This window comes from Monodon monoceros, unplaced genomic scaffold (genome assembly GCF_005190385.1).
Source record: "Monodon monoceros isolate NGI ecotype Baffin Bay Population unplaced genomic scaffold, NGI_Narwhal_1 Super_Scaffold_18, whole genome shotgun sequence".
Lineage (NCBI taxonomy): Eukaryota > Metazoa > Chordata > Mammalia > Artiodactyla > Monodontidae > Monodon > Monodon monoceros.
The window spans coordinates 133,387,756-133,403,183 of record NW_021703774.1 but is presented as its reverse complement, the minus strand read 5'-3'; the positions used below and the strand labels follow the sequence as shown (position 1 = coordinate 133,403,183).

At 41.4% G+C, this 15,428-nt stretch overlaps 1 protein-coding gene across 2 annotated transcripts in view; it reads left to right on the top strand.

Annotated features, from left to right (window-relative positions):
* Nucleotides 1-15,428, top strand: part of C8A (complement C8 alpha chain) — a 65,990-nt gene that overhangs the window by 12,169 nt on the left and 38,393 nt on the right. The window contains exons 2-4 of one of the 2 annotated variants that reach the window (XM_029228665.1): nt 6,843-6,945; nt 12,327-12,471; nt 13,455-13,602. In XM_029228665.1, the coding sequence (XP_029084498.1) occupies nt 6,843-6,945; nt 12,327-12,471; nt 13,455-13,602 (396 nt within the window). Of the gene's footprint in view, nt 1-6,842; nt 6,946-11,564; nt 11,766-12,326; nt 12,472-13,454; nt 13,603-15,428 lie in introns of those variants that run through there. The other variant, XM_029228666.1, reaches the window with a different exon arrangement.

Sequence of the window (15,428 nt, the reverse complement as noted above, 5' to 3'; positions counted from 1 at the left end):
GTCATAGGAACAAACATATTGATAATTACCTTCAACGTGAATGGATTAAATGCTCCAACCAAAAGACACAGGCTTGCTGAATGGCTACAAAAACAAGACCCATATATATGCTGTCTACATGAGACCCACTTCAGACCTAGGGACACAACAGACTGAAAGTGAGGGGATGGAAAAAGATATTCCATGTAAATGGAAATCAAAAGAAAGCTGCAGCAGCAATACTCATATCAGATAAAATAGACTTTAAAATAAAGAATGTTACAAGAGACAAGGAAAGACACTACATAATTATCAAGGGATCAATCCAAGAACAAGATATAACAATTATAAATATATATGCACCCAACACAGGAGCACCTAAATACATAAGGCAAATGCTAACAGCTATATAAGAGGATATTGGTAGGAACACAATAATAGTGGGGGACTTTAACACCTCACTTACACCAATGGACAGATCATCCAAAATGAAAATAAATAAGGAAACAGAAGCTTTAAATGACACAATAGACCAGATAGATTTAACTGATATTTATAGGACATTCCATCCAAAAACAGCAGATTACACTTTCTTCTCAAGTGCACACAGAATATTCTCCAGGAGAGATCATATCTTGGGACACAAATCAAGCCTCAGTAAATTTAAGAAAATTGAAATCATATCAAGCATCTTTTCTGACCACAACGCTATGAGATTAGAAACGAATTACAGGGAAAAAAATGTAAAAAACACAAACACATGGAGGCTAAACAATACATTACTAAATAACCAAGAGATCACTGAAGAAACCAAAGAAGAAATCAAAAAATACCTAGAGACAAATGACAATGAAAACACGACACTCCAAAACCTATGGGATGCAGCAAAAGCAGTTCTAAGAGGGAAGTTTATAGCTATACAAGCCTACCTCAAGAAACAAGAAAAATCTCAAATAAACAATCTAACCTTACACCTAAAGGAACTAGAGAAAGAAGAACAAACAAAACCCAAAGTTAGTAGAAGGAAAGAAATCATAAAGATAGAGCAGAAATAAATGAAATAGAAACAAAGAAAACAATAGCAAAGATCAATAAAACTAAAAGCTGGTTCTTTGAGAAGATAAACAAAATTGATAAACCATTAGCCAGACTCATCAAGAAAAAGAGGGAGAGAAGTGAAATCAATAAAATTAGAAATGAAAAAGGAGAAGTTACAACAGACACCATAGAAATACAAAGCATCCTAAGAGACTACTACAAGCAACTCTATGCCAATAAAATGGACAACCTGGAAGAAATGGACAAATTCTTAGAAAGGTATAACCTTACAAGACTGAACCAGGAAGAAATAGAAAATATGCACAGACCAATCACAAGTAATGAAATTGAAACTGTGATTAAAAATCTTCCAACAAACAAAAGTCCAGGACCAGATGCTTCACAGGTGAATTCTATCAAACATTTAGAGAAGAGCTAACACCCATCCTTCTCAAACTCTTCCAAAAAACTGCAGAGGAAGGAACACTCCCAAACTCATTCTATGAGGCCACCATCACCCTGATACCAAAACCAGACAAAGGTACTACAAAAAAAGAAAATTACAGACCAATATCACTGATGAATATAGATGCAAAATTCCTCAACAAAATGCTAGCAAACAGAATCCAACAATACATTAAAAGGGTCATACACCATGATCAAGTGGGATTTATCCCAGGGATGCAAGGATTCTTCAATATATGCAAGTCAATCAATGTGATACACCATATTAACAAACTGAAGAATAAAAACCATATGATCATGTCAATAGATGCAGAAAAAGCTTTTGACAAAATTCAACACCTATTTATGATAAAAACCGTCCAGAAAGTGGGCATAGAGGGAACCTACCTCAACATAATAAAGGCCATATATGACAAACCCACAGCAAACATCATTCTCAATGGTGAAAAACTGAAAGCATTTCCTCTAAGATCAGGAACAAGACAAGGATGTCCACTCTCACCACTACTACTAAACATAGTTTTGGAAGTCCTAGCCATGGCAATCGGAGAAGAAAAAGAAATAAATGGAATACAAATTGGAAAAGAAGAAGTAAAACTGTCACTGTTTGCAGATGACATGATACTATACATAGAGAATCCTAAAGACGTCACCAGAAAACTACTAGAGCTAATCAATGAATATGGTAAAGTTGCAGGGTACAAAATTAAGGCACAGAAATCTCTTGCATTCCTATACACTAATGATAAAAAATCTGAAAAAGTAATTAAGGAAACACTCCCATTTACCACTGCAACGAAAAGAATAAAATACCTAGGAATAAACCTACCTTGGGAGACAAAAGACCTGTATGCAGAAAACTATAAGACAGTGATGAAAGACATTAAAGATGATACGAACAGATGGAGAGATATACCGTGTTCTTGGATTGGAATAATCAATATTGTGAAAATGACTATACTACTCAAAGCAATCTAAAGATTCAGTGCAATCCCTATGAAATTACCAATGGCATTTTTTACAGAACTAGAACAAAAAATCTTAAAATTTGTATGGAGACACAAAAGACCCCTAATAGCTAAAGCAGTCTTGAGGGAAAAAAACGGAGCTGGAGGAATCAGACTCCCTGACTTCATACTATACTACAAAGCTACAGTAATCAAGACAGTATGGTACTGGCACAAAAACAGAAACATAGATCAATGGAACAAGATAGAAAGCCCAGAGATAAACCCACGCACCTATGGTCAACTAATTTATGACAAAGGAGGCAAGGATATACAATGGAGAAAAGGCAGTCTCTTCAATAAGTGTTGCTGGGAAAACTGGACAGCTACATGTAAAAGAATGAAATTAGAACACTCCCTAACACCATACAAAAAAATAAACTCAAAATGGATTAGAGACCTAAATGTAAGACCAGACACTCTAAACCTCTTAGAGGAAAACATAGGAAGAACACTCTTTGACATAAATCACAGCAAGATCTTTTTTGATCCACCTCCTAATGGAAATAGAAACAAAAAAACACAAATGGGAGCTAATGAAACTTCAAAGCTTTTGCACAGCAAAGGAAACCATAAACAAGACGAAAAGACATCCCTCAGAATGGGATAAAATATTTGCAAACAAATCGATGGACAAAGGATTAATCTCCTAAATATATAAACAGCTCATGCATCTCAATATTAAAAAAACAAACAACCCAATTCAATAATGGGTAGAAGACCTAAATAGACATTTTCCAAAGAAGACATACAGATGGCCAAGAGGCACATGAAAAGCTGCTCAACGTCATTAATTATTAGACAAATGCAAATCAAAACTACAATGAGGTATCACCTCACACCAGTTAAAATGGGCATCATCAGAAAATCTACAAACAACAAATGCTGGAGAGGGTGTGGAGAAAAGGGAACCCTCTTGCACTGTTGGTGGGAATGTAAATTGATACAGCCACTCTGGAGAACAGTATGGAGGTTCCTTAAAAAACTAAAAATAGAATTAACATATGATCCAGCAATCCCACCACTGGGCATATACCCAGAGAAAACCATAATACAAAAAGAAACATGCACCCCAATGTTCATTGTAGCACTATTTACAATAGCCACGTCATGGAAGCAACCTAAATGCCCATCGACAGATGAATGGATAAAGAAGTTGTGGTACATATATACAATGGAATATTACTCAGTCATAAAAAGGAAAGAAATTGGGTCATTTGTTGAGACGTGGATGGATCTAGAGACTGTCATACAGAGTGAAGTAAGTCAAAAAGAGAAAAACAAATATCATACATTAATACATATATGTGGAACCTAGAAAATGGCACAGATGAACTGGTTTTCATGGCAGAAATAGAGACACAGATGTAGAGAACAAACGTATGGACACCAAGGGGGTAAAGCAGCGGGGGCAGGGGGTGGAGATGTGATGAATTGGGAGATTGGGATTGACATGTATACACTGATGTGTATAAAATGGATGACTAATAAGAACCTGCTGTATAAAAAAATAAATTAAATAAAATTCAAAAATTAAAAAGAAAAAAAAAATTAATGGTTGCTAAAACTACTGTAGCCTTGATACAAATCAAGGCATTGACACCAAACTCACAGGAAAGAAATTGTTTCACTTAGAAAAGTCCTGAAAATAGTTTAAATTGTTAATTTTATTAAAACCCAATCTTTGAATACATGTTACTTAAATATTATTTGTGGCAAAATGGAAAAGATGCATAAAGAACTTCTACTGTACCTAAGTATGAGGGTACGGTACATGTTTTTTCTTGAGAAAAAACAATTGTTTGAGTTGTAAGTCAGTGTTGATGCCTTTTTCCTGGAACACTGTTTTTACTTGACAGAATAACTGCCAAACAAACTATGGTTATTCAGGCTAAGATACTTGGCAGACATTGTCTCAAAAATGAGCAGAGGGCCTATTACTTCCAGGAAAACAAACGGCATTATTTGTTACCAATGACAAAATTTGGGCTTTCAAACGAAAATTAAAATTTTGGAAGACAAATTCACTACCATGAACTTGAGATCACTGGTAATATTAATAAATTTGACTTATTAATATGTTATAGTGAAATGTGAGTATTTTTAAGACATGTACACTCAGAGAACCATTGTTTTGTAAATTTCCAATGTCTGATGTTATAAAAATCATGTATGGGTACCAGATACATTTAAAGGATACATAGACCAATGGGTTTTAATGTAACAGAGTATAAAACATTCATTGATAGGATTTCAGGTTCCAAGTGCAATTAACATTTAAGAAATGACTGCTTTTCAAGATTTGGTGTAGCATCAAAGAACATCCAAAATTATCTGAGAAGACTATTAAAACACTCCTCAACTACATAATTTTTTTCAACTACATAACTGTATGAGGCTGGAGTTTCTTCATAGATTTCAACCAAAGCAACATAAAGCAACATATTGAATGAAGAAGCAGAAATGAGAATCTAGCTGCTTTCTACTAAACCAGACATCAAAAGAGATTTGCAAAAACATAAAACAGTAACACTCTTTTCAATAATTATGTTTCTTGGAAATGGATTTTTAAATAAACATATATGGTAACATGTAATGGTTTTGTTGTAATTTTAAATGGATAAATAAATACTTCAAAATTTCTCAGTTTTGATGTTTGGATTCTGTGACTGTCGATCGACCCAGTCCCGTTAAACAAAAGCTCTTCAGAGTCCTCAATAGTTTGTTAGAGTATAAAATGTTCCTGGGACCAAAGTCTGAGAACCAGTGATAAAGGTGAACATCACTTTCCTGATGATACTAGAGCTTCCTGTTTGGGGTTTCAGCATAGGGGGCATCATTCATCGCGTGTAGCAGTTCACAGCATAATTAGCATGAGTTCTGAAGTACTACAGCATCATCCCTGCATACAGTAGAGGCACAATACATTTTTATTCTTCATTTCTTTTTTTTTTTTTTTTTTGCGGTACGCGGGCCTCTCACTGTTGTGGCCTCTCCCATTGCGGAGCACAGGCTCCGGACGCGCAGGCTCAGCGGCCATGGCTCACAGGCCCAGTCGCTCCACGGCATGTGGGATCTTCCCGGACCGGGGCACGAACCCGGGTCCCCTGCATCGGCAGGCGGACTCTCAACCACTGCGCCACCAGGGAAGCCCTATTGTTCATTTCTTAAAACTGGAAATGATCGGAGGGAAAACGTGCAAAACTCTTTTGCTGTTGTTGCTTAAATTTTACATCTCAAAATTGATGCAGGGAAAGGAAAAGAGTTCTGAAGATGGAAACTGGTGATGGTTGCACAACAATAGGAATGTACTTAATGCCACTGAACTGTAAGCTTCAAAATGGTTACGGTAAAATGTAAATTTTATGTTACATGTATTTTAACACAATAAAATATTGGGGAAGAAAAGAGCATTAGGCCATATAACTTTTGTTTTAAAAACAGCACATGCAATTCTTAAGAAGGAAGATAGAATCATTCTAGTGTTAGAAGTACCCTTACAGCCCAGTGTTCCAAGTAAAAATAACTGCATTTATGGACGTTCCTCTCCTTTCCCTGCTCATCCCCACTCCCACTTCCAGATAACTTTAAGGCTAAGGGAATATATATTGTGATATTGGTTCATGTTCTACAGCTACAGGTACCCAGATGCCCAAATCAAGGGGTAACCTTTATAAATTAAAAAATTAGCATCTGTTCATCCATAAAGAAAAGAAGAAAATCCTTCCATCTGTGACAACGTTAATGAACCTGGAGGACATTATGCTAAGTGAAATAAGCCAGACAGAAAAAGACAATACTGCATGATCTCACTTATATGTGGAATCTAAAAAAAGTCTAACTCATAAAGCCAGATAGTAGAATAGTGGTTACAAGGGGCTTGTGGGGTCAGGAACATGGGGAGAGGCTGGTCATAGGATATAAACTTTCTGTCATAAGCTGAAAAAGGTCTGGGGTTCTGACGCACAGCATAGTGACTATAGTTAGTAATAGTGTATTGTACACTTGGAATTTGCTAGGAGAGTAGATCTGAAGTGTTTTTACCACACCAAAAAAAAAAAAAAGAAAGAAAAAAAAAGGCAACTATGGGAGGTGATGGATGTGTTTCCCTTGGTTGTGATAATCATGTCACAATGTATATGTATGTCAAACCATCACGTTGGTCATCCTAAATATACCATACGATTGTTGTCAATTATGCCTCAATAAAGCTGGAGAAAAATTCAGCACCTGTTTTCATATTATTAAGATACTGTCATGTTAAAAGACCGTTTTGAATTTATAATTACAAAAATTAAAATGATCATGATAAAAAATTTAAAAATTGAAGCAAGGGGTCTCTTCTCTCTTTAGGAGAGTCAGTCGGGCTGTTCAGAGTTCTACTCCCACAGCTGTTTCCTGCCAGCTGGGCAACTGGGGAGAGTGGACAGATTGCTTTCCATGCCAGGAGAAAAAGGTGAGACATTTATGACCAATTTTGGAGCATTTAACATTTAAATTGTGTACTAGGCATTCAAATGGAGATAAACAGTCACGTCTATAAATCTAGAGGCCTGGGGAGAAAAGGGTATTCAGAAGCCATACGCACGTGGCTGGTGGAACTTATTTCTGCCTCTTCTGATTTTGTTTGTAAGGCATTTGGATAAGGTTGCAAAAGATGTGTATGTTATGGCTTAGATGCAGAAAAGTGGCACTCCGGACATGGGCACACTGATCCCCACTGGCCACTCTGGGTCCTGGCCTATGTATTACCTTCCAATGAGGGTCATCTGGAGGGACCAATGGCTTAGGAACAAAATGCCAAGCTGTCCATGACCTATGAGGAACTGAGATAAACCAAAGCGTGTCACACAGGGTGTTCCTGAGGATTTCACTTTCATGCACTGAAAAGGCTGACATGCCCAATGAACAGATGTGTATCTATCTTGCCCATCTAAGTGGTTTTAATTGGTCCAAAATGATCGCTAAACTCAGTGGCATAAGGGGGATGTTGAGAGCACTCGGCTCTGTCAGGGAGGAGTATTACAATTTTGTCTTTGTTCAGAATCACTGGCTCATGGTGACAATAGAAAGAAGACTAACTTCTATTCTGTTTTCTTAGTATTTTATCTTTTTTTTTTTTTTTGCGGTATGCGGGCCTCTCACTGCTGTGGCCTCTCCCGTTGCGGAGCACAGGCTCCGGACGCGCAGGCTCAGCGGCCATGGCTCACGGGCTCAGCCGCTCCACGGCATGTGGGATCCTCCCGGACCGGGGCACGAACCTGCGTCCCCTGCATCGACAGGCGGACTCTCAACCACTGCACCACCAGGGAAGCCCTGTTTTCTTAGTATTTTAAAATCTCTGCAGACGACACATGCCTTTACTGGATGCACCCAGGGTGGGTGCAGCCCAGACGTGGTACATCACTGCCGAACCTTGTCTATTAGCCTATTGCTGTCAAGCCTGTTTTTTAGCTTCGATTCTGCAGCTTAGATTCTGGCTTGCACCTTATTTGCTGTGTTACTTTGGACATAATTTTTACCTTCTCTGTGCCTCTGATTCCTAATCTATAAATGGGAGTTGAAACAGTACTTACACCATAGAGTTATTGAGAGCGTTAAATGAGTAATGCATGCAAAGTGCTTTTCATGGCATCTGGCACAAAGTAAGTGTTCAATAAATGTGAGCTGTTTCTATACTTCCTATCTGTGCCTTCCTCTCCAACCTCACTCCCATTGCCTTGAATCAAGCCCTGCTCTTCTCTCACTGATAGTCCTCCTGCCTCCAGACCCCCTCCTCAGTTAGATGCAAAAGTGCCCTGTGGGGCTTCCCTGGTGGCGCGGTGGTTGGGAGTCTGCCTGCCGATGCAGGGGGTGCGGGTTCGTGCCCTGGTCCGGGAGGATCCCACATGCCACGGAGCGGCTGGGCCCGTGAGCCACGGCCGCTGAGCCTGCGCTCCGCAACGGGAGAGGCCACAACAGCAAGAGCCCCGCATACCGCAAAAAAAAAAAAAAAAAAAGTGCCCTGTGAAGTTTTGATGACACTGGCAGAAACACCATTTGGAGCTAGTTTATTCAACTTTGAAGGCTAAAGTTTATGATTTTGCCTCTCCCATCTCTAGGATATGCCAAAGAATCTTAGATGTCCCAGTTTAAAAATATCTGGCCCCCAATTCTCATTCTGCCTTGACATCCTGGATTCATTTTCTGAGCCTGCTGTAACAAATGCCAAAGACTGGTTGGCTCAGAACGACAGAAATGTATTCTCTCAAGAGTTCTGGAGACCAGAAGTCTGCAATCAAGGTGTCAGCACGGCCAGGCTCTCTCTGGAAGCTCTAGGGGAGAAGCCGTTCTTTGCTCCTTCCAGCTTTTGGTGGCTGCCTTGCTCCAATCTCTGCTCCTGTCTGCATCACCCCTTCCCTTCTCTGTGTCTCCTTTATGTGTCTATGTGAACTCTCCCTCTGCTTTCCTCTTATAAGGACACTGTGATGGCATTTAGGGTCCTCCTGGATAATCCAGAGTAATTTCTCCAAATTAATGATGTCTGCAAAGATCCTTTTTCCAAATAAGATAACATTTACAACTTTCAAGGATTAGGACTTAATTTCTTTGCATGGCCTTTAGTCAACCTATTATACATTTAAACAGCATCCTAAAGCTACATTTTTCTCTTGTGCTGCTGTTTAGATAGCAGATAGCACAGGTGAATGACTTACAGTTTAAATCAACGTTTATTACTTTCTTAGGGACTCAAAAAGACATGTGTCTTTAAAGTAATCCTTAAAATAATTAAATTCTGTTAATTTTTTAACTGAAAGACCATCTGAGTTTCTTTCTATTAATATTTTTCTTCCTCTCAAAATCACTCAATCAATGACGTGCATTTCTGGAAAGAAACATTTTCTACTAGCTAGAAAAGAAAATTATGTCTTAATGATACCAACCACGGGTAATGGCACGGAGAGGTCCCAAGGGAAGTATCCTCACCAACCTTTCTGCAATACAATGTCTTCCTTATTTGATAACAACCTAGAAAATAAGGAGCGGGTGGGAATGAACCTCATGTCTGCACCATCATTCCAAGTACAGAAACCACAGGAAGGATGATAATGACAATATATAGTCGCCATTATTAAATAATTTCTGTATACCAAGGACTGTGCTAATGCTTTAAATAAATCATCTTCTTATTTGACTTTCACAGCCAACAGTAGGTGACAGACACCACTCAATCCCTTTGCTTAGTTTGCCCAGTAAGAATGTGGTAGAGCCTCGATTTAAAACTTGGTCAGTCTGATTCCAAAATGCCCATGAACCTGAGCTATATGCCTCTCCTGCCTCTCCCGGAGCTATATGGAGAGTAGTAAGTGATATTAGACGTCACCTAATCCAATTCCCACTCAGTCATAATCCTTCCAGAGTAGCCCAACAGCTAGCTACGAGGATGATGACGATGTTGATAACTATTATTACTAAGCGCATACCAGAACCATGCAGAATGCTGATGTCTTTACCTGTGTTATCACTAATCTTCAGAACACTCTCATCTCTCTCATCTTACAGACGAGAAAACCGAGGGTCAGAGACGTTAAGTAATTTACCCAGTGACACATATACCGTAAGTGGCAGAACTGAAATTCTAACCCAGCTTAAAATGGGATCATTAATAGTACTTAACCCCCTAGACTTGTGAGGACTAACTGACATAAAGAATGTAAAGGGTTTGGGCCATAGTAAGCACTCAATAACTGGTAGCTACCATCACCATCATCACCATGATGGTAACTTCAGGTCTTATAACTGATGAATGTTTTCAAGGTTGAGAAAGAGAATTGGCTATACATTTGTATGATGAGCTCTCTTTTATTTACTGCATTGTAGGGCAAGAGAGTGGGTAGAAAATGAAAATATCCTCCTATTCCCATACTGATCGCTAATTATAATCTCTTCTCACCTAGTTTACAAATCTTTTATTGCTGTTATTAACTAAAAGTCAGGGAAGGTAAATGGGCAGGTTGGATCCTCACTTCTTTTTGCTACCTCTGCCTCTTTGCTAAGAGGGAGTTAAGTAGGCAGAAGTGGGCAAGAGGAAATGGAGGGGAAGCTTCACACTCAGCCCTGGAAGCATCTGGAAAAGGCTGCACTGATAATGATGTGGGAAACCACTTCCATTTACTGAGCACCAGTGATATGCCAGGCCCAGGGCTAGGTGTGTCCTCAGACCTTCTGTCACTTAGTTCTCACAAAACCCTTTCGAGGTAAGGTCCCATCATACCCATTTTACATACTAGACAGTGGTCGCTCAGAAAAGATAAGTAACTTGCTCATGGGCAGTTGGTCAGTGAATCCAGGATTTGGCCCTAAGTTGGTCTAATCTCATGCCTGTGCTCTTTCAACTATAGGACACAGGCGAAGGAATCATTGTGATTAGTGAGGTCAACTAAGCCACCTCATTTTATAGATTGGGAAAGTGAGGCAGAAAGTGCCAGGCTCTGATAACTTTACCCAGCAAGTAATAAATAGATTCAGGTCAGGAACTCAATCCGCTTACTTCTCAAATCATTGCCTTCCTATTTACTTATTAACAGTTTTGAAGCTAGGGCCTGTGGGCTAAGAGACGGCAGAAAATATGGTGCTGACTGACACTCCGTGTGAAGCTCTTCATACAGCATGTTTTATATTGTTATATTTTTTATCTCCTCAACCATCTCTAAGCTTCTTAAAGACAGGGATGGAACTTCAATTTCTTGGAATATCTTACTGTTCGGCTTCTTCCTGATACGCTAGTATCTAACACTGTACACCCTAGAGAAGACAGTGTCATAAAAACATTGAGCCCAAGGCTGGTATGCATTTTTATTGTTTCTCTCCTTCCTTCAGTAAGTATTTATTCATCTGCAGTCAGAGCTGGACACAGGGTCTCAGATGATGTCTTCAGAGCTCTTTTTGTCTCTCTAATTGTTGGATGGGCTCTTTCTATAATAGGCAAGATGACCACTTGATACCCACAATTCCCAGCAACTTCAGCTAAAAAGAAACTATCTTTTCCAATAGTTCTGAAAGAAACTTCCCAGAGATGACTATGATTTGCCCTAAGGTCGAGTCATGAACCAATCATTGCAACTTGGCACATGACTGGTACTCTGGTTGCCCTGCCTCGTTCACATCCACACGTCCTGTGACTGAGGGGGTGACGTCACCCCCACCTGAACCATACGAGACATGCCACAAGGAAAGAGGAAATGCCATGACCAGAAGAAATTCTTCAAAGGAAAAGTAATAAACATCTTTTTAAAGGTGACTACCATGTAACTGACCATAGATCAAGTGCCAAGTATATGAAGCCAAATAAGACGTGGCCCTCCCTTTGCTGACCCTAACCCTATGTGCAAATTTTCCCTAAACTAGTGAGAAACGTAAACAAAGAAGTGGACAATCAATCACAACCTTATACGACAAGTGCTAGGAGAGAGGGTACATAGGGAACTGAGAATATATTACTTAGTTAGGGAAGTCTGTTCCCGAGGAGGTAAACTGTGAGTCTTGAAAGATGAATAGGTACTAACTGGCTTCAGAAGGGAGAGACAGAGGTTGTTCCTAGCAAGTAGGAAGACCCTAGAAATAACTAGTCCAAACCTCTCATTTGATGTTTGGAGGCCCTACTCAATATTCCAGCTGGTGACAGTGCCACCTCTGGTTGAACACCGCCATTTATGATCACTCATCCCTGCAAAAGACAGCTTTGCAGGCAGCTCTCAATCATTAGACAGTCATTCCTTATGTTAAGCTGAGACCTGCCTGCACCGATCTCAGTTGATTGATAGACAATGAATGTGTCTGGTTCCAAATCTGATTTAGTACAGATACCGGAGCCTCCTGCAGCCTAACAAGTTCGGGGGAACCATCTGCAGTGGGACTGTCTGGGACCAAGCCAGCTGTCACGGTCCCACAGCTTGTGTGAAGCAAGCACAGTGTGGACAGGATTTCCAGTGTAAGGAGACAGGTGAGTAGCATCTCAGAAGGATAACAGCTGTGCCTGTCAAACTTAATATGCAAAACAGTTCTCCAGGAGCTTGTTAGAATGCAGGCTCCTGAGCCCTTCCCCTAGAAGTTGTTGTTCTGGGGTTTGGGATGGGACCCAGGAAGCTGAATTTTAAGCCAAGTCAGCAGCCCAAGTAAATCTGAGGCAACTTTGCTGGAACACCCATTGAGTTGGAAAAGGTACAATTCACTCATCCATCCATTCATTGAGTAAATGCTGATTGGGTACATATGATGGCCAGACAATGTGCTACCTGCTGGTGATGCAGAGGTGAAAAGTCCTTGTGCCTGATCTCAGAGTACTCCTAGTCTCTTTGGGAGACAGACCTATAAGGAATCAATGACAGTGTCCTGTGATAGCCAGTGTAATGGGTGTATGTACAGGGTCCAATGTACGGACTCTGGCGGGGGCGCCTAAATCTGCTTTGGGCAGTCAGGGCAGGATTCAACATGGTACTTGAGCTGAGACTTAGAAAATGAAAAAGAGTTTGCTAGGAGACAGAATGTGCAAAAACGCAGAGATTTAGGGACTCACAACGAGCCCAGAATAAGTGCTTTGGGAAGAGAGGCAGGGGATGGGCCAGGTAGGTTACTGGGGGCCAGACAGTGACATTTGGAAGCAGAGGAATGGGGAGGTCCTGAAGGATGCAGAGCAAGGGATGACATGGCCAGACTGGAATTTTAGAAAGATCCCTGGGGCTGCAATGTGGAGACTGAATTGGAAAGAGCAAGCCTGGGGCAGGGTCTGAGCTGGGGGGCTACAGGTGAGAGACATGGAGGCTGGAGGGAGGGCAGAGGCAGTGAGGATGGAAGGAGGATGGAACAGGACTGGGAGGATCGAAGGGCTATTTCAGGGGTGGAACGGACTTGGTGACTATGGATGCAGGTCATGAGGGAGGGGGAGGAGTCCCGGACACTCTAGAAGCATCCACGGCCTCTCCTCAGGTCGCTGCCTGAAACGCCACCTGGTGTGTAATGGAGACAATGACTGCCTGGATGGCTCTGATGAGGACAACTGTGAAGACATCAGGGTCTTGGAAGATGACTGCAGCCAGTATGACCCAATTCCAGGATCAGAGAGGGTGGCCTCGGGGTGAGTCGCTGCCGGCTGGCTGTCGGGAGCAGGGCATGATTTCTCTCCAATCATGAGTATTAGTTTCAGGGAAAGAAGAGGGTCTTTGGGGGGAATCTCTCTGGAGTGTATCCTGTGAGGCCGTCCTCACCATCCCTCTAAGTGGCTTAGTCCATCTGGGCTGCTCTAACAAAATACCACACACTGGGTGGCTTATCAACAACAGAAATGTATTTCTCACAGTTCTGAGGCTGGTAGTCTGAGATCAGGGTGTTAGCCTGGTCAGGTGAGGGTGTTCTTTCAGGCCGCAGACTTCTCGTTGTGCCCTCACATGGTGGAAGGGGCTAGGGAGCTCCATGGGGTCTCCTTGATAAGAGCACTGATGTCATTCACGAGGGCTCCACTCTCATGACCTAAGCGCCTCCCAAAGGTCTCCCTCCAAATACCACCACACGAGGGGTTAGAGTTTCAACATATGAATTTTACAGGACATAGCTCATGTTTTCCCCTTTATGTCTCTGCCCAAGGGTCCTCCTTTCACCCTTTACCACTCTACTGCTCATTCCTCTTGCCCCAATTCCATTTCCAAGGCCCTTTTAAGAGGCTACACCTTCCATGAAGGCTTCCAATATCCCCAAAAGACAGCACTTCTCTGGCCCAAGTGCACTTTCCAGTAGCCCTGTTCTTACTCTGCTTTGCACTGTGGTTGCTGATATAACCAAGGCCTTAGGGTGAGATGGGGTGGGGCTTGAATCTCCACTTTGCCATTGCTGGCTTATAACTCTCAGGCCAGTTTCTTTATCTGTTGAGATTCAATCAGCCTCAATTCTAACTCTACTTCACTGTGCACCTTATGTTCATGTTTAGTCCCTTGCACACATCATACTCTTTTCTTCTCACTTCATAAAGTTAGTTCCTTCTTTCTGAAATGTCCTTCCCTGTATTCCTAACTGGTTAACTTTTTGCCTAGTGTTGTGCCCTAAATTGTATCTCCCTAAAACTTGTAATGTTGAAGCCCTAACCCCCAAAATGGTCGTATTTAGAGATAGGGCCTTTACAGAGGTAATTAAGGTCAAATGAGCTCATAAGGGTGGGGCCCTAATCCAATAGGACTGGTATCCTTGTAAGAAGAAGAAGAGACACCGGAGAGCTCTCTCTCACCTCTCACCATGTGCACAGAGAAGGGGCCATGTGACGCTATGGCGAGAAGGTGGCCATCTGCAACCCAGGAAGAGAGGCCGCACCGAAACCAACCCTGATGGCACCTTTCTCTTAGACTTCTAGCCCCCAGGACTGACAGAACATAAATGTCTATTCTTTGAGTCATCCAGACTTGGGTATTGTATTGGGTATGGTACTTTGCTATGACAGCCCAGCTAAGACACCTAGGCATCACCTCCTCTAGCTGGTCTTTTTGACACCCCCTCCCCTCCTCTCAACACTGTCTAGGCTGGCTTAGTCCCCTCCTACTGTTCCCAGCGTCCCTGTGTGTCCTACTCTCCCAGGACTTATCCAACAGGGCAGAGACATCTGTTCCCCAGGCTAAGGGGTCCTCATCATTTTCTGCTTCTCCAGCATCCAGCACAGGGCCACACTCATAGTGACACATGGTATTGTTAGTTCCCTGACACTTTGCTTTGGGCCTTGTCCTCTGACTTGAGTATAAACTCTTTGAGGGCCGAGGCTGCTCTGATTCATCTTTTTCATCTCCTCAGCCCTTATGTCAGAGCTTTCCCCATAACAGCCTCTCACTGAGTATTGATTGCAGTGAAACAAATCAATATGACCAACTGGACCTTTACAGATGAGGAAACAGAGAGAGACAGTGCTCATCACACAGTGACCCA